The 24,999-nt window shown below is 32.6% G+C and overlaps 1 protein-coding gene across 1 annotated transcript; it reads right to left on the reverse strand.

The window, feature by feature from the left end:
* Positions 1 to 1,411: 1,411 nt before the first annotated feature.
* LOC124825138 (uncharacterized) lies at positions 1,412 to 21,059 on the reverse strand. Its single transcript, XM_047297678.2, has 24 exons — positions 20,746 to 21,059; positions 18,246 to 18,326; positions 14,391 to 14,490; positions 14,183 to 14,267; positions 14,033 to 14,082; positions 13,729 to 13,808; positions 13,442 to 13,501; positions 12,990 to 13,089; positions 12,822 to 12,899; positions 12,574 to 12,641; positions 12,388 to 12,456; positions 12,232 to 12,309; positions 12,052 to 12,147; positions 8,580 to 8,650; positions 8,045 to 8,122; positions 7,844 to 7,937; positions 5,697 to 5,795; positions 4,139 to 4,356; positions 3,935 to 4,049; positions 3,244 to 3,375; positions 3,062 to 3,169; positions 2,884 to 2,993; positions 2,694 to 2,795; positions 1,412 to 2,612 (listed from the first exon to the last, which is right to left on the reverse strand). The coding sequence occupies exons 1-24, from the start codon at positions 20,788 to 20,790 to the stop codon at positions 2,084 to 2,086; spliced, it is 2,646 nt and encodes an 881-aa protein (XP_047153634.1). The 5' UTR covers positions 20,791 to 21,059; the 3' UTR covers positions 1,412 to 2,083.
* Between the last annotated feature and the right edge of the window lie 3,940 nt (positions 21,060 to 24,999).

A 24,999-nucleotide genomic window follows, 5' to 3' on the forward strand; every position in this document is an offset into this window, starting at 1 on the left:
GTGCACGACTTCTCTTATTAAAGTCGTGAACTCCCCCTACGATTTCAATTTTTTTTATATTTTTTTATTAAAAACGGTATGGTAATCGATTACACATATGATAATCGATTACTATACTCTAAAGTCGTTTTTGGGGTGCATGACTTCAACACTGTAGCTATGCACAGTGTGAAGTCGTGCAGGAGGGACACGACTTCTTCCTTTGAAGTCGTTTTGGCCCCCACGACTTCACTTTTTGCCTATTTTGGTAATAAAGAGGACATATTTACCTACTTTGGTGCAAAAACCAAGGATATCAGGTACAACATTTAGATTGGAAGATACATGGATTTAATGATGCTAAAAATGTTCAACACAAGGTTGTTCCAATCTCATTGAAAAGAATAAACCCAAAAAAAAAAGGAATCTAGAGTCTGGTCATCCAAAGAAATAGAAGTATAAGCCCTGTGGACCTATCTTAACGATCAGTCTTGAAGAAATCGAGAGTCCATTATTCACCACTCTTCATACAGTACCTGCTTCAACATCTTTCCGAGTTTCAAATATCTTCCAAAGATTTGACCAATACCAACTTTTCTGAACTTTGAAAGCCACCTCAAATCCAAGATTGTATTTCAACTTAACGACAACAACTTAGGTAGTGAATTTTCTAATCATTAATTTCCACTCTAACTTCATGAACATGGTCCGAATTGCAGATCTAGAGACTCCTAAACCCCAAACGTCCAGTCTTCTTGTCTACATATATCCTTCCAATAGATCATGCACACTTTTATATCTTTGGCTATATCTCCCCAATCAAAGGATTAACACATTTATGAATAGCATCACTCACAAATGCAGGACCAGAAAAAACGTGTGCAGGGATTGCTTGGTGAAAAGATTTGGTGAGTTACTTTTGTCAGCCATAGTAAGAAGTTACCATTTTATTTATTAAGCATGTTTGGACTTTTGTTCCACGAAACTGAACTGAGGTTTAATGCCCTTATAATACACTGACTCATTCCAATACACTGTTTACTAAGAAACCAAGAAAATGTAAGTTTGAAATAACATTGGTCAAAGACATCTTGAACAGAAAAACAAGTATACTATACGTCTTTCGTTTATCTTTTCCAAGATAGGTTCCAAAGTATTTTTATTGGCATATCACGGAGAATAATAACACCCCAAATCGACCAGTTCACATTTATAGAAAAGCAACATGAATTGATTTTCATAACATCGGTTGCACTACTGACATACTTAGACTCTCGAATCCAGTCCACACAGATCTATTGTATGTAAGCAGAACCAATCTATATAAAAATGTACGTTAGTGTTAAAGAATAAAGCCTGGGCTACTGCAAAATTACAGTTTCGGCACAAAAGGCTTCGTAATACGAAATACGGAAAAGAAAAAGACAAGATCGATGCAAGGTTCGCGGCTGCAACACGCATCAATAATTAACCAATGCAAAATCCAGTTACGATGTAGAAAAACTGCATAAGAGTTTTTTGCAATACTCAACAGTTTAATAGATTTACAACGGCTGACGATTCCCTACATTAGTGAAAAATGGGCCTTAGATACTCACTGCACGTATTCCCATAACCGAAATAAAGGAGGAAAAAAGACACATGGAAGAGCTGTGTAGGACAAGATATTGATGACCTCAATCATGAAGTTCAAACACTGAGAAGGGATACGATATGACATGATTACCCCTCATTTGCACCTTGGATACCCTGACAAACTTCGAAAATAAATGAGCTGGAAGAGGTAAATTTTGGGGACGGGAAAAGTTAAGAAAATTATTTCAGGAATATCATACAAAAACAACTATTTGCTCAAAGGCCCAAAATAGCAAACTGAAGAATTGAAGCATATCCACCCACGTTGCTGTATTAATATCTCCCCGCCTCTCAGTGGCACTGTACAGTATTCTCACGTCCTCGATGCAACGCATAAGCTGAATTTACCCCTTTGTAGGTAAATTTCCTTCGTTTCAAAGCTCTATGTATGTAGTCAGAACCACTTACCCACCAGCAAATCTAGACATCAAATGAAACAAATAATCTCCCTTCCTGCATGAGTGAAAGCTTACGATCCATTTACAGCCATCTCTGGTGAGGACTTTGGGGCAACCAATGGACGCTCCTCTCCACCCAATTGTATGTTATCTGATTTTGCATGCAAGCAATCGGAAAAGTTTCTAGAGTCTTCAGCCTCTTTCTCTATGTGATTGTCTTCTCCTGCAGTGTTGCTATTATCGGAACTGCTTCTAGAAATACTTTGTACATCTCCCTGATTATTTTCACTAGAGCCCATCCTCCCCTCAACTATTCGAGCACTCGTCTGAATGCTGATTGACGTTTTCTTACTAGGTAGCGCAGCTTGGCTCAATGTTGAACACAAGGCAGCAAAGACACTATCTTTAGATTTAGAATTCTTTGATAACTTCTGTTTCTTCACAAGTTCAGGTTCCTTATCTTTTGAAGGCAACTTCCTCTTCAGCCTGAGAGACTCCAGTACCCCATCATCTTCCTCAGAAGTTTCAGGCTGCTTCCTTGGTGGTGGTTTGTAATCTTCATCGTCCTCATCATCCTCATAGTCAACCAGTGACCTTGGACTAAAAAGCAAGATGAACAAATAATTTTATAGCATATGGACTACAGAAAGTTAAACATAATACTAAGAAACAGAAGTCTACCTTAACTGTGAATAGCTTGAAGCAACTCCATTGGACAGATTAGGTTGCTGGTGTCCTTTCTGATTCCGCGGAACAGATGCAGAAGCAATATCCTCCTCATCACTAATCAAATACTCGAAAAGTAAGACTCCATGCTAGTTATATAAACAACTGAATCTCCTTAGAATGATCAAGAAAGACGATAATGTACCTGTCCTCATTAAAGTATCGTTCTTCTTCTTTCTCCAAAGCACGCTCATCATTTCGTCTACGAAGGTCCACAACAGTAGCAGCATCTTTTGTCCCACCATTATCCAAACACTGCAAGCAAGCACATAAATTCAAGCCTGTATTTCAACCGCAAGTCATGCTCAAAGAAAAAGATTTACCTGCTCATATTTTACTTTCAGTGCGTGAATGGACGCCAAATACTCAAATTTCACCAGCTGGTCCCAAAAAGAATCAACTATGTATTTCAGCAATGCTTTAAGATTCTCCTGTACAATGCAATGTATCAGTTCAACATTTCTTGAGGCATTTAAGATCCACAACACTTACTAAAGATTCACACCTTCCTAATAAACTCAAAAAGCTCCAGAACAGCAGAATGGAGCAGATTGTAGCGATTGCCGTTAGAAACAAAGGCATCAATGATTGGTTTGAGTACATTATTCCTAGTAACATAATTTATCAAATGCTCATCCTGCAGTTTAACACTCCAAATTGTTAGATAAAATGCAAGTAAATCAGCCAATGAACTGTCTTTTTAAAAGGAAAAACAACCTTGGTAATAAGGTTTACAAATCACATGATTTTTACAATAATCATGAAGTATATTTAAATGAGAAAAAACATTAAATTCTTTTCAGGCTTTCACTGCAGCAAAAGTCAGTTTTATGATAGACAGCTGTCATATCAGAAGCCATGGTGACAATACTAAAGACAAAACCCCCTAAATTATCAAACCAGGTCATCAATGCAGCTGACAAAACTGAGATATCTACCACAAAATAAAATTCTTGTCTTCTTGCACCAATGGGTATTATCTCCACAAATCATAATGAAACAGTAAAAGTTGTACTTTATTTTACTGTATTTGTGCCCAGATTTATTTCTCAATCACCTTTTATTTGGACAGATTTGAAACTTTAGCTATCATAAGAATGTAATAATAGGCCTCTGTCCACATATTGTAAATACCCCCCCTGAACAGTGATAAAATCAGATTAATTCTTTTTGAAGTCAAGGCAATTTGAACTTACATGACGCGAGAGAATAGTTCGTACAAACCGGACAGCACCAATAACTAAGTATCTTTCTGCTCTTCGTGTCAATAGCAATATTTTTTCAAACACATTATTAAGAAGAAAGTTACACCTAAAAACAGCAAAGAGAAAACCATAAACATAATTTCCATGCTTAACAGTACAAAATCAACTGGACACTGCAGAGCAGCAAGAAAATACTTTATTCTGTATGGATGATGTAGGACGCAAAAGCATAGTAATTCACATATGTTTGATAGTATCTCTGGCTTAGTTCCACTTTGACAATGAGCTCTTCGCCGAGAACCTATTGATTTGTCACTTTCACCAGCAGTAGTTTCCGAAGGACAAGATGATGTTATAACCTCAATCAATTGCCCCAAATGCCTCTCAAAGAATATGTCAATAATGGTGTCCCTCTGTCAGATAAAACTAAAATCGTCAATAAAACAAGTTCAAGAATTACCCATCATACAAACATAGAAATAGACTTCATCTTACGTGAAACTTTAACTGACAAGTTTTTCCAACAATTTTCAGCAGATATAATATAAAATACAATTCAATATTCAAAATTTATCCCTGCACAAACAAAACTTAGTGTGTTGGCTTCAAAATGCAAGAAAAGAAAAGAACGATGGAACACCAGCTGATAAATTGAAAAATAGTATTTTTTTTTTTTAAATCATAAAAAAGTACTGCAGACTTTGGCTATCACATGGTCAAAAAGATGTTAGATGAGTTCACTGTTCAAATTACCAGATAAGACATCAATCTTCCTATTACACATTAAATAAAATATAACTGCTCGTAACTTTCTCCATCGACATAACAGTTACTATTCATCATATTCTAATAACCCATAAAAACAGTTAGTATTACATGTTCTAGTATGTAACTGTTTCTGTTCCTACTTTCTGCCAATAACTATCTTAGGTGTCCTTAAATTTAAATTCTCACTATTAAGAAATGGATTTTAATCCTAACTCAATTCCACAAAACTAGCTTATAATGTGAGATTTGTACCCACATATATACTTTAAATTGACATTATCTTTAGTCGATGTGGAACTTCTAACACATTCTTCTCATACCGAGATATATACATCTTGTGCGTGGAACTAAATATTAATGAGTGATTCTAAATTTAAATCTAGAAAGAAAAGGAACACCCAAATACAGTGACTCCAAATGAAAAGCTACCACCAGTAGATTCTAAATTGCACCACCCTCCAACATCAATACATGTTATTAGTTTTCATCAAAGTATAGCAAGCAAAGAAATTCACCATAATAAAATACCACCATAGAAACGTATGCAAGTGCAAAAGAAACTAATATCAGGGCTTGAAAATGTATGTAAATTTTAAGTCAAAGAATTGATTGACAAATTATTAATTTAAGATGAGACACTTAAAAATTAACTACTACAAAAGAAAAACAAACATAAATATTGTTAGAATAATTACTAAGTCTACTTGTTAGTGTAGTCAGTAGGACTAAAATAGAGGGTAGTGAGTTGGGTTATCTCTAATCATTGTACCTAGCAGTCTAGGACAGTGACTTGACCTTCTATCTCTCTATTGTATCAACTCCTTATCTATATAAATAACAGAACATGAGAGGTGTCTTTCAAGCCCTCAAGAACATATTTTTATCTCAAGTAATATATCAGTCAAGAAAGATATCGATCATACAACAAGAAGTTACAAGCAAGGTAAGAATTGATAGGCTCCAGAAAATAGCAGAAATCATGAACCTGTGATCCAGTCAATGTGCATGAGTCCAATAAATTGCGAAGAATTTCAAGAAACTGGCAGTGCATGTTCTCTTCAAAATCTGTTAGCATTCCTTTAACCTGTGTAAAAGATAGCATGCGTAATAAATATGAGCTGGGCTACCCTTTCCAATAAACCATAACTAGATATATAGCAAATCAACTAGTAAATATTGAAACTACGTGGATAGTTTCCACAAATCGCATATTATGTGCAGGTGTATAACTCCATTGTATATAGAAGTTTGTTATTATTTGCTGTAATTGATTTAGTTAGTTAGATGCCTGTTACAACCATTGTGATCAGTTGTTACAAACATTGTGATCAGTTGTTACAACTGTCATGGTCAGTCACAACTGTTTTACCATTGAGTCTGTGTCACAACCGCCGTGGTGTTAACAGAAAAGCAGTAGTCTTAATGTGCAATACAGTCAATAATACCATAAACTCATTTCTTTTCAATATTATGCCTCCCAATAATTACATTTTAATTAGATCCAGAGTGAGGACATGGTGTGGCTGCTTTATCTAAAGGTGGTAGATGCAACACAAGTAGTTTATATAATAAAAATATGCAAAAGCTCACCTTATTAATTTTTATTTTGCAATAAGAAAAGGTCATAAAGACACAAACATAATCTAAAGCATAACTAATTAAAGATATAATAAATTTCAGAATCGTTTTGTATAAACTTATTTAAACAAAAATGCATTAAATTTCAGAATATTTTTTTCCATGTTCCCAGAAATGCAATCAAAAACCCAGAAGCAAGCATCAGTTTCATTAATTTGTGCACGTGAGAGCCTGGTGACTGCATCTTCCAAACTAAATTTACTACCAGGGAACTATATAAAGGCCAAAACACTATCTCCCCCCAAATTGTTTTGAAAAAAACTCACAGAAACATCACTGCAATGAATCACTATCCAGCTTATGGATTTCCAGCCACTTAATTATATTTGGAATTGGAACATCAGATTGGGGCTTCGAATCTCAAAGGAAAACAGACCAATCTGCAACCCACAGATGGGGCCCAATTAAAGAATTCGCACAAAGTCCAATAGAATAATAAGGAACCAAGGATTAGATCAATGGAAAGAAGGCCTCTTCCTATCCTTATCAATGTGGCTGTTAGTCAGAGCAACAATTTCCGCAAGTCAGAAATGAAACAATATTCAAATTTCAAAAAATTTGTTTACTGATTCTAGGAAGAACTTATTTTTCAAATCCTGAGTTGCTTCCAAACACAGGATTAAGCACCCAATTCCACTGAACTGAATTATCCTACTTGGATGATTTTAAAATTGTCAGATGCCCATTTGTCAGATGATTTTAGGTTTTGAAATAAAAATAGAAGTTTGACAGCATGCTTTTATCAACTATTTTAAAAAGAAGAAAACATAGTACATTACAATCCTATTTAGAGTTTCACCTCAGTAATGAGATACATTTAATAAACATTAAAATATCAAAGTAAAACTCCAAATTTGATTGGAGAATAGCACCTACAGTACCACAGATACCGTACGTAAGTTTTGTTCTTCTGAAAATTCAAAATCAGAAAACTGTCTTTAAATTTAAAAGAATAAAAAAAGCTTCTGCAACTTCTAAAACTGTCATAAACAAATTTCTTTTATTTTCTTTTTTAAAATAAATTGTAAAACTATTTTGCAAAAAAGTATAGAATAACCAAAAACAAAAACACTGAAGCACAATCAAACTTATCTATCTAAACCTATCCCCAATTTTCCATTTTTGCCCAGACTTTTTGCAGTAACTGTTCAAAGTTAATGCTAACAGAACAGTCCTCTGGTTAATCATTAATTTCTTTCCCTTGGTTTTGAATCGTTAATCTTTATATCATGGCCTGTATTCATTCTTTGATGTCCGACATCAGTTTTACCATCACTGAATACACACTTATCCTACAACAGTTAGCAGCACTAATACAAGGAAACAAGCAAAACACTCCACTAATAACACAACTGACTTCTGGTTTCAAAATGCAGTTTAGCAACAGAGAACACCATACATAGGTTCACCGATAAAAAATTCTGTCTATTATAAATCTCTGTATACGAATGTCACATAGAAGATATATGTAAACTCATTGCATACAAAACATACCAAAAGTCCTAGAAGGGTAAATCCTTCCTGTCGAACAAAATAGGATCGCAAGAGATTAGGATCTTGATTCAAGAAAAGAATGAGGATATCTGTTCTGCAACCATCACAGTGATTTCATATTAGAAATTAATCATAAGGAATGTACCAAATATAATAATTGAATTGAATTTTACACAAATCAAATTCACAAGGGAGCAATACCCAGTTAGCACAAGCTTCTTGTCTTCACTTTGTAAGACATCAGTGACAACATCAAAGATGCCTTCGTTCATTAGATCCCTGCATACATTCAAATTTGAAATTAATAACCAATGGAATTAAATAACTCCTCAGTTCTATAATAAATAAATGGCATTACAAATGTAATCAGCGTGAGTCAGGTACAAGTATTATGAGTCAAAAAAGTGTAGTAAAAGGTTTCCTACAATGGTTTCATTTAAAAGCTACTATATACATGACTTATCACAGACTATCAAAAGTTTCCTTGACAAATGTGTGCAAATTGTTCTTCAGGTGTTCCACTAGAGCTCAATCAAAAAACCTAATTGGGCTCACCATCACATACTCCATAGCAGACTAAGGAAAAATGTTTTCCACTGAAAGGTACTGAATAACTCCAAAATAAATGGAAGGAAAGCAAGAAGCATCTGTTCATTTAATATACTAAACCAGATTCATTCTTAAGAGACCAGCAGAAAAACCAGCTATCTCATGAGACCATTCAAATGTAACATACCTAAAAAGCCGAAGCTGCTGGACCATCTGCAAGCTCTTGCTCAAACTACAAAATTCATGCAAGAAATAAACCTGTTCACCCCAATAAGAGGAAAACACTGTTTAGAATATAATCTTCGGAAAATCATAAACATCAAACAAGGCATTATTTGGCCACTAAAGAAATATAGCCATACAAGATAGGAAGAACTAATAGTATATAGCCTCAACATAGATGATAACAGCTACATAGACATGATTCATTTTAAAGAAAGTAAAACATAGACCCTATTCTGATAATGAGGTATCTACCAAGTTACTCTATTATGGTGCATATGGGTTTACCTGACTTTTTTGGAAGAAAAGAAATGTGAAGAATAAACAAAGTATTAGAAAGTGGGTTTTAAGCCTAATTCAACTCCACAAAACCGCCTTGTAAAGTGAGGTTTGCACCCCATGTATATATATTATAATTTGACCTTATCTCTAGTAGATGTGGGACTTCCAACACACCCCCTTCACGCCGAGGTATAGACATCTCGTGCGTGATAGTAGAAATTGGGTGGTCTGATAACGGTTTGATAGCGGGTGGAATAAAATAATAGAATGCCCACATAGATCTCGCTAGGATAGGCTTCAACCATGGCTCTGATACCATATTAAGAAAGTGGGTTTTAAGCCTAACTAACAACAAATTATCAATAGAGATAAGGCCAATTCATAGTTTATTAGTGAGTGCAAACCTCACCCTACAAGCCGGTTTTGTGGGGTTGAGTTAGGCTTAAAGTCCACTTCTAACATGGTATCAGAGCCATGGTTAGAGCCTATCCTAGCGATATTTGTTGTTTACGCTCGAGATGTATATACCTCGGCGTGAGAGGGGTATGTTGGAAGTCCCACATCGACTAGAGATAAGACCAATTTATAATACCTCACCCTACAAGCCGGTTTTGTGGGGTTGAGTTAGGCTTAAAGTCCACTTCTAACATGGAATCAGAGCCATGGTTAGAGCCTATCCTAGCGATATTTGTTGTTTACGCTCGAGATGTATATACCTCGGCGTGAGAGGGGTGTTGGAAGTCCCACATCGACTAGAGATAAGGCCAATTTATAGTTTATAAGTGGGTGCAAACCTCACCCTACAGGGGTTGAGTTAGGCTTAAAGCCCACTTTCTAATACAAAGCACTTCACTATTTTCGTTTCAAGTGTGCTGAATGGCATCATTTGATCAATGTAATCAAAATTTCCAAGGGAGATAAGGCTTTGTTGTTGTTACTGCTATTATACTTACACATATGACACAAGAACCTACAAGTATCTGCACTCGTACATGCTTGACAACCAGCCAACAGCATAATGCAGTTACAAACATACTTGCACTTATTTTTCACAGCTAGTGCAAGGATTTTTACAGTCATGAGAAGCCCTCTACTTTTCTCAGGGGAGATTTGCTCTAGTCAAATCCGATTTACACACAGGTACTTGCACTTATGTCTGATCACTATGACTACAGCATGCAGAAGACCTTGGCCCCAAGAGAATCCAGTTGGGACTCAGACAATTTGCAGCAGTCCAGACCAGTTTATGTATGGATTGATGACATCAGTGTCAATTCATTAGCACACCCGATTCAGTATCTAAACTGAACCAGTGATTGGCCTGTTTCATAGTCAAACAGGTCCAGCTGGTGGCCAAGCTTGGTCAGATTTAGTAACATTGATTACAACTACCTTGGTCTAAACTCTATCAATATATATCCTCTGTTCCATCAAAGCAGATGTCAAACTAGCAGATGATGTGAATGCACCACTGCAACTACAAACACTTCAGATTACATGGGTTCACTTTAAACAAACACATTCTTCGAAGGTTTGAACATCACAGGTTGGATATTTAGTTTGTGATCAAGGTGAAGACCGTAGAATAGGAAAACCTTTACTGGAGTAGACAGTGCCCAGCAACAAAGGACATGCATTGTTCAAGGAAATCTGAAAGTGGAGCACAAGGTGTTCCACACCAATAGCACTTACATTGATTAACAATAGAAAACACGACTCAAGACAAAGTATATATTCCAAAGTTTTTAACCATAAAAGCTGATTAGGGGGAATAAATGAAACAGAACAGAGAGACCATTTACAGGGATTGTATTTCTTTTACAAGTGAAAATGTAAAATTTAACCAGATGCGACCTAAAATGTGTAATAATATAAAGCAGGAACAAATTCAAATATGATATGACATCAAGATAGAATTGTACAATAGCACTGCCATATATAAGTTTATTTATTAGATGAGTGGACGTAATAGGGATGGAAGGAGAAGAATTCAAACTCAAGGGATGGTGATCTATGTCCAGAGTACAGAATGTAACTGGAAGGGAATGTTATTAAAAATCATTCCCCTCAATCACATATATTGGTATGAGCATGGTTATCAAACTCGTGAATTTACTCGTTAACACGAGTTTAAGTTTCTACACACAGCGTCCGAGTTAACTCGGAAGTAAACTCATTTTTGGAGTAAACTCGGTAGAATTAGAAGCAAACTCAGTCAACTTGCTCAAACTCGTGAGTTTGCAACCGAGTTGGCAAGTTCAAAGGAGAAATTGTTTAAACCCAAAACAACAAAAACCATAGTCATTTGTGTGCGAACTGGAAAACAAATAACTCGCCGTGATTAGATTGGGGTTTCACCACTCCTCACTGCGTCACCGTCACTTGCCGCTCGTGGCGCACTGCTTGCTCACTGCGCTGTCATTCGTGATGTTGAGGTTACCTCCATTTCGTTCTTCTTCAGCTTTGTGTAGTGGGGCTCTTTTATATTCCAAAAGGTGGGTCTTTTTGATGGTCAGATGCAGCACCGCACTGTTTAGGAGGAAGGGATTATTAAGCAATTTTTATTTTGTAGTGGTGTGCTGCAGCTTTTTGGAAGGGCAATATATATATTATATATTAGACTTTTTAGTTAGGAATTAGGAAATTATTAAGGACTTTTAATTTCATTTTTAAATTAAGAATTAGGGATTATTTTTAGTTATTTAATAATTGTATAATATTTTTTTAATGTTGTAGTTCAAAACTGAAATCAGCAATCAATTTAAAGTGACTAGGAATGAACCAAATTTAATTGAGTGCAGTCTAAGCGTATCCTATTTATTAAAAATAGAAGCAAAAATGCTTCGGAAGAGGTTAGATATTTAAAGTATTTTGAATTGAACTTGTATTTGTATGAACTTGTTTCCTTTGACTATTTTGATTAATTATTTTATTGTAATATTTGAATTAGTATGTTATTTACAATTTTCTTCGTGTGAAGTAAACTCTTACAACGAGTTGAGTCTCTGAGTCAAGTTTACAAAACTTTTTCAAGTTTATGTAAACTCTTGAATTTGACAACCTTGGGTAAGAGATCAAACCCGCAAAGGAGGAACAGCTTTCTTCCAATTATAGCAAAGGAAAAGCAGGTAAAACAAATCTTCAACAAGGCTTACCAAATTCTTTTTGGATTCTTGAGTCGTGGTGGGTGATTTTAGCCTAGCAAACAACTCCTGGATGAATGTACTGTCATCCTTTAATGAAGAGACAACCTAAAAAATAACAGCAGACAACCATAAAGACAACATTCACCAAACAAAATTATATGTCTCCATTCTTTGTTAATCAAATCTTACATAGGCATTGTTTGAATGTATTATGGAGTTAAGATTTGCACCAATACCCTCATCCAATAATCTAGCCAGAACAACATCCTGAAAGTGAGAAGGGAAGGTAAAAATCATAGTGAAGAGGAAAGCAATTAGCCATGAAAGCATAATATAAACCCAAACCTTCAAAAAACCAACTCTATATGTCTGATGAATCTTTGACAGCACAACTGGGTCTTTTATAGGTATAGCCTACAACAGAAAACAGGCAACATACTATTAGGAACAAAATTCCTAAGACATTTACAGAGTAAGGATCCACCTAACTTACAGCTTTCCAAAAGATAAAAAAGAAATAGCATATGATACCTCCTTAAAAACAACATGCTCCTTTAAGAATTTACGATGATGTTGAATATGGGGAAGCTCTGGATCATCTGCATATTGCTAAAACAAGTGGTTCAGAAAAGGTGGAGAGAAAGAATGAAGAAATGAAATTGGGTAAATCACGTAAATCAAATTTAAACCTTTATAAGCCCTGAATACAGCCAACAAATTATTATAAATATTAAAGCAAAACCACATGAGAATAGACATGAAAAAGACTAAACACTTACACTCGAGGGCACCAATAATGTCCACTATAAAGTCATCACAAAAAATTCTCTCAAAAATCGCTGGACTATTTAGCAAAACTGCAATGCAGAAACATATCACTAGAATGAATGAAACATAATTGACAAAATCAGGATCCAAATGAAAAGGGTTTAAGATTGAAGACTGACCAATCCCTTTGACTATTTTGAAAATCATGTGAAGGCCATCAATATTTTCTAAGTCTTCGCACATTCTGAATACTTCCATCAGCTTCCGAAAAAACTCTTGCTGCAATATAAACCCCAATGAAAAAAGAATGTACACGTATATAATATACTAGAAGAAAAGCAGGTAGTGCAGCTCAAAGTGACAGAGTGATAGCACCATTCTCACATGCATTATATGAACAACTATGATGCTCAAATCACAGTGAATTTGATTATATATAGGAACTGGGATAAGGACTGTCCTAGGTCTGTGATATGCACCATTACAGTAAACTCTCTAATCAATTCATAAATTAAAAAAAAAAAAAACTATAAATCATTATACGAAAAGCACAAGTTTGCAAAATGAAGGTCACCAGTGTACCCAATGAAGAAAAAACATGCACAATCACCGGAGTTTTATGTTAGCTTACATCACTTAATATTAGTTCTGTAAGCCGCAACTGATCTGCAAAGCCAGTGTCAACCACAGTCTGCAAACCAAAAGAAAAAATCAACAAAAACATATTAAGTTTAATGGTATGCATGCGTGTATGGTTTCTATTCTAGAAAGATATAAAAAAATCCCAGTCACTAGAAATATGCTCATAGTGTATAATCGGATGCAAACCTCCCTTTACAAGTTAATTTTATGATATAGGTTAGGTTTAAAGTCCCACTTTGAAAGCAAAAAATAGTAAGATTAACATAATGTCCAAACCTTTAAAATCAAAGGAAGTGTTGAAAGCTCAACAGCAGGCAACTCCCTTGGTTCACTATTCACACTGTGAAATGGCTCATCTGAGATATCCAGAAAAAACAATCAGACTTATTCAATAAACCCATAAAAAAGTACATAAATAGCACAATTCAGCGGTATACATTACATTCCTCTGTTGCAGACGCTAAAACTAGCTCATAGGAAATAATATTCATTGGTGATCTTTTGAACATTCAAATATTGACACAAAACATATGCACATCCAACAGAGAGCTAGTAATGAGATTAAATTCGCATTACTTACTATTTAATGTATTAAAATGCATATTCCTCTGCACATTGCAAATATGGTCCCTAAACAAAACATGTATGTTAATTAAGCTCGATATACAGCAGCAGTAAAAAAAAACCAGAAAAATGCAACTTAATAGACAATCATAAGTTAAGTTTTAACCATATGTAAGAGCAACCACTAGTCTCTTGAAAGCTAAGTGCCAGTTCTGTAGCATATTCTGGATCTCTCCATGAGATGATTGTATCTGAAGAGCAAAAAGCATCCATCAAACTGATAAAACAACAGCCCCTTATATTTCAAACATAAATGAATGACAACTTCCCTTTACAGAGAAAGAGAGGAAGGAAGCATAAAAGCTACCAACTACCTTCTTGTTTCCTATAAATATCATCAGAACTGATGCGATGCAACAGTATGGTCTCATTATCGTCTTCATCATAAACAAATAAGCCCAGCTCTTCTGATCGCTGCATTAAGATTTATACTTTAATACTTTAATTATTTTCTATGCAAGGAATCTCAAAATTTGTCCAATAAAAAAAGAAAAAGAAAATATTAAAAACAGGTATAAATGACATGCATTTACATGCAGTAATACCAAATAAGAATATATTTTGTTAATACACAAACCATATTAGCTCTACATCATATACATTTTATCATGGGGAAATCTGAAGATAAAATGGTACTCATATCAGAAGACAGCAGAACTCACCAGTAAAATTAATACTTTCACCAATCCTTCAAATAATGTGTATTAAAAATAGATAATTTTATAATTTTCCAATTCAAAGACAGATAAAAGGCTCCATGGTCGTTAAAATCGTGAACTGATCATGGGATTACGCAACTCAACAATCTTCAGTACCCTACATGACCTGTTTTTCATGCAGCATCTGAAATTGGTGAAATTGACAAGCTGGATTATGGGATAGGTCCATTCATTAGTTATTATGGTTGCCCATTTCACAAACAGAACTTTAACATAATTGAGGTTTAAGAAGATAGTTCAGATATAATGCACAGTGCAAACACTTTAACATAAACTATTTTACAGTCTAACCTCAATTCAAGACTAACAGTTCACCCATTTTATCATGGTGCACCCAACTTTCTTCCATTCAAAAGCCTTAACATGTTGTAGACTATTTTATTAACCCTCAATCACATTATAATCGAGGTGTGACTATATGAATACATTGTCTTACAAGGATGTGGTTGATCCGGAAAACAACATATGGTTGACATATAACTTTTCAAGGACCAACTCAGCTTGGAGGTCCTTTAGCAGAAATGATAGTTTACAAGATTCCAACAAATTGGTGGGAGCATGGGAGTCTGATGGAGATGAACACGTATTTTTAAAAATGTCAATTGGAAATTAAGCTAGAAATGTATACTTGCAGATCCTCAAAGTGTGAACATAACTGAGATTTGCTGTGTTAACATTTTCAAGAGAATGAAAATTCTAATCCGTTGTTAGCCTTTTTAAAATTACATGCTAGTCAACTACTTTTTCATCTTAAATCTTAATTGCATTTTCTTTTGTTTAGGACCACCCCAAAAAGAAGAAATTGACCAAAGCAATAAAGAGATGTTGTATCAATTATGCTAAATCTAGAATGCCCAGAAAGCAATCCAACAATGACGCAACTGGGAGGATGGTGGTGGAGACAACAAAGTTCGGATGTGGACAACTTGGATGGGGATGCTCCAAATTGAAGATAACATGGTTCAAGACAACGGTGAACATCGGTGATGCTTCTAATTGGAGAATTTGGATGATGGACCAAGCAAATATCTTTTGGAGGGTCACTTTTTTACTAACATTTTAGATATGATAATTATATATATAGACTTTAATTTCTGTTCTTGAGTTTCAAAAACTTCATACTGAGTTACTAGTTTATGAGTTATAACCTTATAGATTATGAACTTTTTAATGCAAGTATTTTACAATGACTTTAAGTCTTTGTGTTTTCTTATTAATTGTATATATGTCTGTGAGTGTAAAATTAATAGATCATGAATTCGTAGGATCTTATGAACCATGTTACAATGACATGATTTAAAATCTTCAGTCCCCTTCCCAATTATAAGTTAGATCTTCATTCTAACTACCTTCAAATAACAACAAAAATTGGCAGTATGTTTGAGTGAGGAATTTTGTGAGAGGAAGTCAACTTTTAAGTGAATTTAACATACCACATAAAATTATTTGTTTTTGGCATCATATACAAAGAACTTTCAAAATTAAAGGAATTTTCTACGGGAATTTTTTTCAAATAAAATGAAGGGGTTGCAACTTATGTCTACAGTGAAAAAATTTGGAAGTTCATTTTTACCACGAACTCTCACCTATGTAAGAATCTAGAAAATCGTTTAAGAAAATATATGGTTTTATAAATGACACTCAAATATTTTATTATTAAAAAGTCAATCTATAAATAGAATTTCTATTAAACAAGTTTCATTTTATAAAAACATTCACCTCTCTAAAACTTTTTCTCTAAACATCATCAGCCATCTCTCTAAGATTTTGACTTCATCCTTTGTCTCTTTGAAGATCCGAGCCCACCTTAGGACTCCTAGTGTAGAGACCATCACAACCAACCGATAATATTTGTGATTAGAGTAAGTTTCTCTTTCTCTTGAGTCAGTATTGATCATGGTTGCATGTGGCCTTTAAGGGGACGCATGTGACCTTAGGTAGCTCAATATGAATCACAGCTCTTTTGTGGTTATTTTGTGGTTATGAGAGTATGTTCGGATCATTGATCTGGTTTTTCTTTGTGTAGTTAGAGCTACTTGTGAGAGTTGAGTTGTGTGGACACATGTGGGTGTGTAAATTCTACTTTTGAGGTAAGGGAAGCTAGTAAATTATACAGAGCTAATTGAGTTTGAATGGTTAGGATAAAGTAATGGTTTGATTGATAGTATAATTGATGATTGTACTGGTGTATTGAGATAGTTAGAACTGCTGAAGGTGAAATTATTGTTTTGCAAATTGTTTTTTACAGTATAAAATTGGTGTATAATCTGAAATTGTGGGTTTGATCTGCCAATGGGACCAAGAGGGCATAGTTTGGTAAATGAGATGTTATGAGATGAAATGATTGATAAATGAATTGTTATGAGAATGAATGAGGGCATAGTGGCTTCCAAGGAGGAAGTGTTATACTGAGTGAGTTTAGGGTGTATCGAGTTGTGATGAGATTATCCTAACTCTGTGAGCATCCAACTCACATAGTTGTGAAAGTCAATGGAGGTTCCTACCGATTGGTGCTTCAATATGAAACAATCAAACCCCCATGTATAAAGAATTTACCATGTCATTCTTGAGGAGGGCCATTGGTCCTAGTTTATTGCTCCATGGAAGTGTGAGATGGTATGACAAGTGCAAAATATTTGAGTTTACTCAATACATGTGTCTTCCAAAAGTAGAGTCAAATGTCTAAGTAATTGAAAGTCTTGTCAATGAGGGCAGGTTTGATATAAACATTTGATTCTTGATAAATATGATGAATGGTTGAATTGATGAGAATTGCCTATGTTGTACGAGAATTGTATATCTTATTAGTTTATTACAATTGCACTAGCTTACCTTGTTGTTTATTGTTTGTGTTTTGTTCATCTGCTATGATGTTATACGTGAGAAGAGAGTGCAGGTGGGAGTGGTGGACAGCAGTAAGACTACTAATGTGTTGTTTGGCAAATAGTATTTACACCCTTTATATAATTGTATTTTGTACGTTACTCCTTTGTTAAAAGAGTATTTAATTTTGAAAGATACTATTTTTTTATTTTGAAGGATTGTAAATACAATGTATATATTTATGTGCTTGTTTATGCTAAATATAAAAACTGTAATGCTCTAATCAGTAGTAGTAGAATTATACTAATATAGGGTGTTACAACCTCAACTTTAGTGCATCCCTATCCACATTTCAAGCCCACTACTAAATATAAAATAATAATCGAAGCAATTAAATTCCCATACATTTCAAATTTCTTATAATTTAGCAGTTATCAATGTAAACACTACGTGAGGGAAAACAAAGCAGCTAAAAGTGATGGCAGGTCATTCACTAATGAAAGCTTCAAGCAAATCAAAAGCCTTTTTTCCACTAAGTGTAACAAGCTACTCAAATTAAATGATGTCGTTAACCAAGCTGTCATATCACAAATTAAAGCTTCAAAAAATAAAAAAAGATTCACAAACCTCTAGATAATCAACAGTGACATGACCAGTACCCTGGTCATCCCATTTCCCTTCATCATTTAGACGATATACCTTGACACGCTGAAATCCAGTTAGGAGAGAGATTAAGTAAAAAGAAATTATCATGTGTGCTTCACAACCACACGTTAAAGCAATACAGAAGCCAGGGTTGATAAGAGCACATTGCATGTCAAATACATAATATTGTGTTACAATATAAGTAAAAACAAAACCAAAAAACATGCATAAATCTTCAGTAGACAGCTACGGTCTCATGCAAATATCTATTATTCATGTTATTGAACATGTGAATCTAAATTATAACGTATTAATTCAAAAACAATCTAAATATTCTGCAATAAAGAATGTGAAGCAACTAGCAAATAATAAAAGGCCAAAAAGGAAAATGAAACAAAGTATGAGCCAAATGAAACAATAATGCCCAAACTTCCAAAACTGGTTCGAGAAAAATCAGAAGAACAACAAAGAAGAAAAGAAATATATAATGAATTGCAAAGTATAACAAAAACAATTTGTCTTCCAAGTTGATAGTAGTTAATAAACATGAAGCACTGAAAATTAATATCAACATTATTATGAATCCTCAGTCCAAAACTATACAATTCCTGTCTTCAGTTTTGAAGACCAAGTGGATAATGTTTAGGCTTCCTAATTTATCAACAAACATCATTTCCAATCATTTCTCTCAAAAGAGTACTAAAGTATCTTTTCAAGTTAAGCTGTAAATATCAAAGGAGACGAATTCTGTTAATTTAAAAACCTAGTCCTAACTGTTTAACTAAATTGGCACAAGAGAATAATATTATTGAAATGAAACAAAAGTTTGATCATGCCTCACATGAGAACACGAAAACCATATGATCTACTTTCCACAGATGTAATAAGCATGTTTCACAATAAAACCAACATTAAAGCATTAAACATGTTCTTGATTTAGTTGATCGTTTCCCAAGTGATTAATGTACTTAAATTCAAATGTAATCAGAGATAGAACATTCCTAATGTGAAAATACTAAAACCAGATATAATATTCTTTCCTCGATTGTAATGAGGGTGTTTTGCAATAAAACCAACGTTTAAGCACTAAAAAGACAAATATACTACTTGTGAGTGTTGATCTTTGAATAAAAATCAGATTTATTAGTTTACAATATGTGAATTTTTTATTATTAATGAAATTGATTGATAAATTCTAATAAAAAGTTAAACTAAATAACTGACCAGTCTACACATGAGCCGAACAAGTAGGTGAAAGAAAACAAGCCAAGAGACAAACAACTACACAAACATCCAATTAAAATTCCAAAGAAACTATAACAAATGGATATATTATATTTTTAGATTTAAGTATGATGCCAACAATCACTAGGGAAACAATCAACAGTATTAAGAACACAGTACTAAGTATCCTATTATGAGTCTCGCATCCCTAACACATTGACTAGGATAGGAAGCTCAATGTAGCAAACTAGTAGTTTAGCCATTAGACTCCAGCTGATGAACTAGTCTTTCCAGTCGGCTTCTCCTAATGTGCTTAAGGCATAACAATTCACGTTCAAGCATTGATAAAGTGAACTGAGTACAATTTCAACTCTGAATAGAAGGTGGTAGTAAACACGTCACCACAGGCTTAATACTGAGTATTAACAATCAAAAAGGTTGAGAAAAGTAAAAAAGGGAAATGAGTGCAAGTAACTCACTGAAAAAAATGCTTTGTACATTCAATGACCACCAAGCTAACAGCAGCAAATCATAACAAGACTATAAATTGGACCATAAATACATAACTGGCTCACTGCACTGTGACAATACAACAACTGCACAAATTCTAACCACTCTGCACTGTGACAATATAACACTGCTGGATCCTTGTCAATAAATTCCACCCGTGATTATCTCCAAGACAAGGTCTAAAGACAAAAACTATATTCTTAACCTTCACTTCAATTTCTAACATCCTAAAATTCCAGGGTATAATTTCCAAGAAATTATAACCATATATTAATATAACAAGAAATGTATATCTAGCCTACTTGCTTTGATTCTTTAATTGACACCAAACAATCCCAATTCTCTAAAAGCATAAAGCATCTAACCATGTTTCAATTGGTAACCAGTCCCAGACGATTCAAAGTCAATATCTTATGAGACGAACTTGCTACCATACAAACCACATATATACAAAAGGAACCGTCAGTGACAAAAACTAGATTGCATATAGCATGGAAACATCCAAATAAGCTGTTTACGAAACCAAGCAAGGGAGGAAGCATACCGGGACCCATACCGGGACCCGAGTGATACCATATGAAAACCAATCCAAGTGAATTTACGAAGCTAACACTTAAGTACATTAAAAGGCTCCAATAAATTAAATCGAAACACGAAGTCCAAACAACATCCAAAAAGCAAAAAAAAAACTGCAGAGACTATTTCTAGGAAAAAGCATAAGGTGTCAAATTAAAATAGAGAAGCTTGCCTGCATCGAATTAGTGCTAGCCTGTGATTTCTCTGGCGCTCCCATCGCAGCTCCTCGAAATTGAAGCAACGGACACACTTAATCTTGGGGGCTTCGAATTAGGGTTTTTGAGGAGAAGGAGAATGAGAAGGAAAACAATTACAGCAAAAGAAGTAAGTTTCGCGGGATCAACAAGAAACCCTAACCGCCATCAACATAGCAGTGCGTGAACTTTCTCCTCTCCTTCTTATCTCTCTCTTTCTCTCTCTCTTCTCTCTTCCCTTAAATATTTTTCTCTGTGCAAGACTGTCCCCGACCTTCTATTAAGCAAAAAGAGAACTAGAAAACTCTTAAGGCATTGAATTAATGACTTGGAATCGCATTAATACCCTTGGAGGTTTCACAAAATTTACAACTTGACCATTGACTTCAGTGCGATCCGTGGGATTGCGCGCTTCTTTCTTTCTTTCGCAATTTAATCACATGGCATGGGTAATAAGTACTGTTTGGAACTTTTGAAAAACTATACAAAAACGATTAATTGAGCGAATGTATGTTTACATTGTCATGCCGCTATAGCTCCTGTGTTTTGAATTTTCCTGTTTTTCATTGAGATGAACTACTAAGTGATATATTTTAATTTGTTTTTGTATATGGTCTTTCTTAGATATAATTTAGTTAGTGCAACTTTGCGCAAAATATATATATATATAAATATATATTTATATGTTTTTCAAAATATTTCATATCATAAGTAGATAAGTAGGAATAGTTTATATTTATTGATTTTTTTAATAAATACTAAAGTTTTAGTAGGAAGAAAAAGTAAAGATTAGGGTTTACTTAAATAAAAGCTAAATTATTTCATAAACTTCTTTTACTGACATAAATGGGTGACCTTCCTAAGTAAGTGATGTTTGTTTTTGACTAATTATTTTTACATGTTATAACATATTAGTAAAAACACACTTTATTGAAATTAATTGATATTTATTTGACAAACTGACAATATTTGAAATTATATGAAAGTGAACTATCTAACCCTCCCACAATCCCATATTTCTTATATCTCAATCTTTTTTCACTTGAAAGAATATATATATATATATATATATATATATATATATATATATATATATATATATATATATATATATATATATATATTATTCAATTTTTTATAATATTTTTTTAATTATGTATATAAACTATTATGCATATAAGTGACACTTTAATTTTACAATAACTCACATGTTTTCTTTTCATATGTTGAAACAATGTAAACACACAAGTTTTTCTGTTTAGTTTGAGAAATCACATGCTATATAAAAACAATGGTATAATTTGAGGGATTAATTATCAAATATGTAGATATTTTAATTCAAAATAACACCTTATACCAAGATATTGACGGATGAAATTAAATACTATTTTATACTTATTTGACACAAAAAGTCCTTAGGTGATAGATATATATTATTTTTGTAAGTAGAGAGGTGATAAAAAAATAAATAAAATTTATATTAATATGTTGAACTATAAACATTCAACTACCTACTACTTTTCCATATAACTTTTTGAACTTTTGAAGTTGATGGTTAATGATAGATTAATATATTTAATAGATAAGTATTGAATATTTGGACTCTTAATATTGAGTTTTTATTATTTATTCTTAAATCTTAAACACGTTGAAATTAATATAGAGATTTTCAAAAGTATTTTTTTCGTGTTTTTTTTCTCATACTTCAACGTGAGTAAAAAATAAATTTGTTGATAGAATTTTACAAATTTTGTTCACAAGATACATCATATTTGATATTTCACTTTAAAATGTCACTTTATTAACATTATTAGTATTGATTTAAACTTAAATAGCTATTTTAATATACTATTATTATAATTATAAAAAATTATCTTAATTAATATTTAGACCTATAATAAGATTCATTGTGGATTTTTTTCTTAATTCTATACTCAATGTCTTCGACTTGAAAAGAAAAGGTTGGAAGCATAAGCATAAATAAGACTAAATTACACTAAACAAAACAATTTGTATTTTATTCAACAGAATTTGTAGAATTAAGTAAGATTTAAACTCGTTAATATAATATATAAGATTAAATTAATATATATTCATTCGATTATATATATTACATGTACTTTAATGTAAAATATTTTATAAATTATAATTATTCAATTATATATATTATTTTATTTTGAAAATTCGTAAAAATTATTCATTTTATACCCACTTACTATTTTTATATTTGTTTCATAAATTCAATAATAAAAATATTTTTTTATTATCTTGAGATAAAATAAAATACATGAAAATGTATTTTTACTTGTCTGTAACTATTATAAATGGACCATCTATTATAAAGTTTTTTTTAATTGCGGCTATTTTGGTACATACATTATACTATCAATTTTACCCTTATGTACAATTATTATAAAAGAAACTATTTTATAAAAAATTGTAATATATATATATATATATATATATATATATATATATATATATATATATTACACAATTTATTTTTTTTTCACTTTCTGAGCTAACCTTAGTGAGTCAGATTCAAAATTAATTTATATCAAAATTTATTTTATTTTTTTTAACTTAATCAAATTCAAACATATTAGACTGAATTGACTCAAGTTTCAATAATACTAAAAAATATTTTAATTACGTGAATTTTAAGAAGTGAATCTTGATTTAGAGTTGAGAAGATTTAAAAAAAAATATTCTTTGAAATAATTTTATAGGATAAAATCTCTCGGTGTTATTATTTGAAATTTGGTATGTTTTTACATCACATAAAAATACTATGTTTTAAAAAATATTTACTAATTTTAGTTTTAATTTATACTTAGGAGATTAGACTTTTAAAACCTTATTTTATTTGTGAAAGCCAACTACTATGTTACCAATTTAAATTGACTTGATATTGGATTATTTAAAAATGAATGTTTAGTTTTATTTTATTTTTTTAAAAAAAAAAAGAAAGAGAATTGCAAATCTCAATAATTGAATTATTGTATTTGTGTGATTTATCATATGATATAATTGATTGTAAATTCTGATGTGAATTTGTTATAACAGTGTTATTATGAAAATTTGAATATGGGGATTTTGATGACTAACACTTTTTTTTTTATTATTTATAGTGATTTTGGTAATTAAAGATAAATAAAATGTAATTAAAAGAGTATACTTTTGTGGGTTATAAAGTATTAATCTTGATATCCATATTTAGTACATAACGAAATTCTTTATTTGTCCTTTGAACATAAAATGTACTCAAGACCCTTACTAATAGTATATTTGAGTATTGAGAGAGTGAGAGATATGCATACAACTTAATAAAATTGTACTTAGGACTCTTATATTTTAAATGTTATGTCAGAGATGTTTGTGTGATTTAAGAGGTCACATTTTCGTGATGAAGCCATTATGATTTTGATATGAATATTGAAAATGAGGGAATGTTGAAACAGCAAAAGTACAAGAAAAAGACAATCAAATGGGTTGTTCTAGCTTTAAGAACATTCAAGCTCATGAAAGAAAGACGAATGACATTAGCCTAGTGTGATGAGAGACACACGTTTCCTCGTAATGAAGAAAGTGACGAGGTTGGAACACTGTGTCAACTTGTTATCGTTTAGTACAAATAATGAGATCCCAAGGAATGACATTTGTGAAAATGGTCACGTGTGGAAGTTCCGTCTACAATGAGTAATATGCTATAAAATGACGGAGTCTTTTTACCCTAACTTTTCTTAGCCACTCTTACACGATAAAAACTAATTTTAAATATTTAGTTGGTGAGACAAACTTTCTCATTAAATGAAATTATAAAAAGAATTATTATACTTAAAGCATAACATTATTATTTTATCACATTCAAAATTACAATTTCATTTTAGCGATAACAAAACAACGTTTAGATTTATATTAAAAGAAGAGAAAATTAATACATTTTTTTAAAAACTTTTAATAGCTATTTTTATCACAGTATATGACATCGTAAATAATACGTCTCTCCGTATCTAAATTTATATTTCTCGTAATTTTTATCATAATTCATTTTATTTTTATCAAAAAATTTATATTTTAAAATATTTTATAAATTGTAAAAATAGTATTATTGAGGAATTAACATAATCTTGTTCTCTTATAATAAGTACCAAATTAATGTTAGAAATTAAAAATAAGTCATAAATTAACAAAGTAATAATTGATAAATTGTTGAATATAAAAAAATGGTA

Source organism: Vigna umbellata, chromosome 1 (assembly GCF_029865625.1).
Source record: "Vigna umbellata cultivar VRB3 chromosome 1, Vumbellata_1.0, whole genome shotgun sequence".
In the NCBI taxonomy this organism is placed as follows: Eukaryota; Viridiplantae; Streptophyta; class Magnoliopsida; order Fabales; family Fabaceae; genus Vigna; species Vigna umbellata.

Bases quoted from the DNA above. Each gene is read 5' to 3' on its own strand.
- LOC124825138 (XM_047297678.2), bottom strand. From the start codon at position 20,790: ATGGGAGCGCCAGAGAAATCACAGGCTAGCACTAATTCGATGCAG. The intron at 14,268-14,390 runs GTAGTTGGTAGC...TTTGCTCTTCAG, and splicing joins TATTTATAGGAAACAAGAAG to ATACAATCATCTCATGGAGA. The intron at 13,090-13,441 runs GTAAGCTAACAT...TTTATATTGCAG, and splicing joins CAGAACTAATATTAAGTGAT to CAAGAGTTTTTTCGGAAGCT.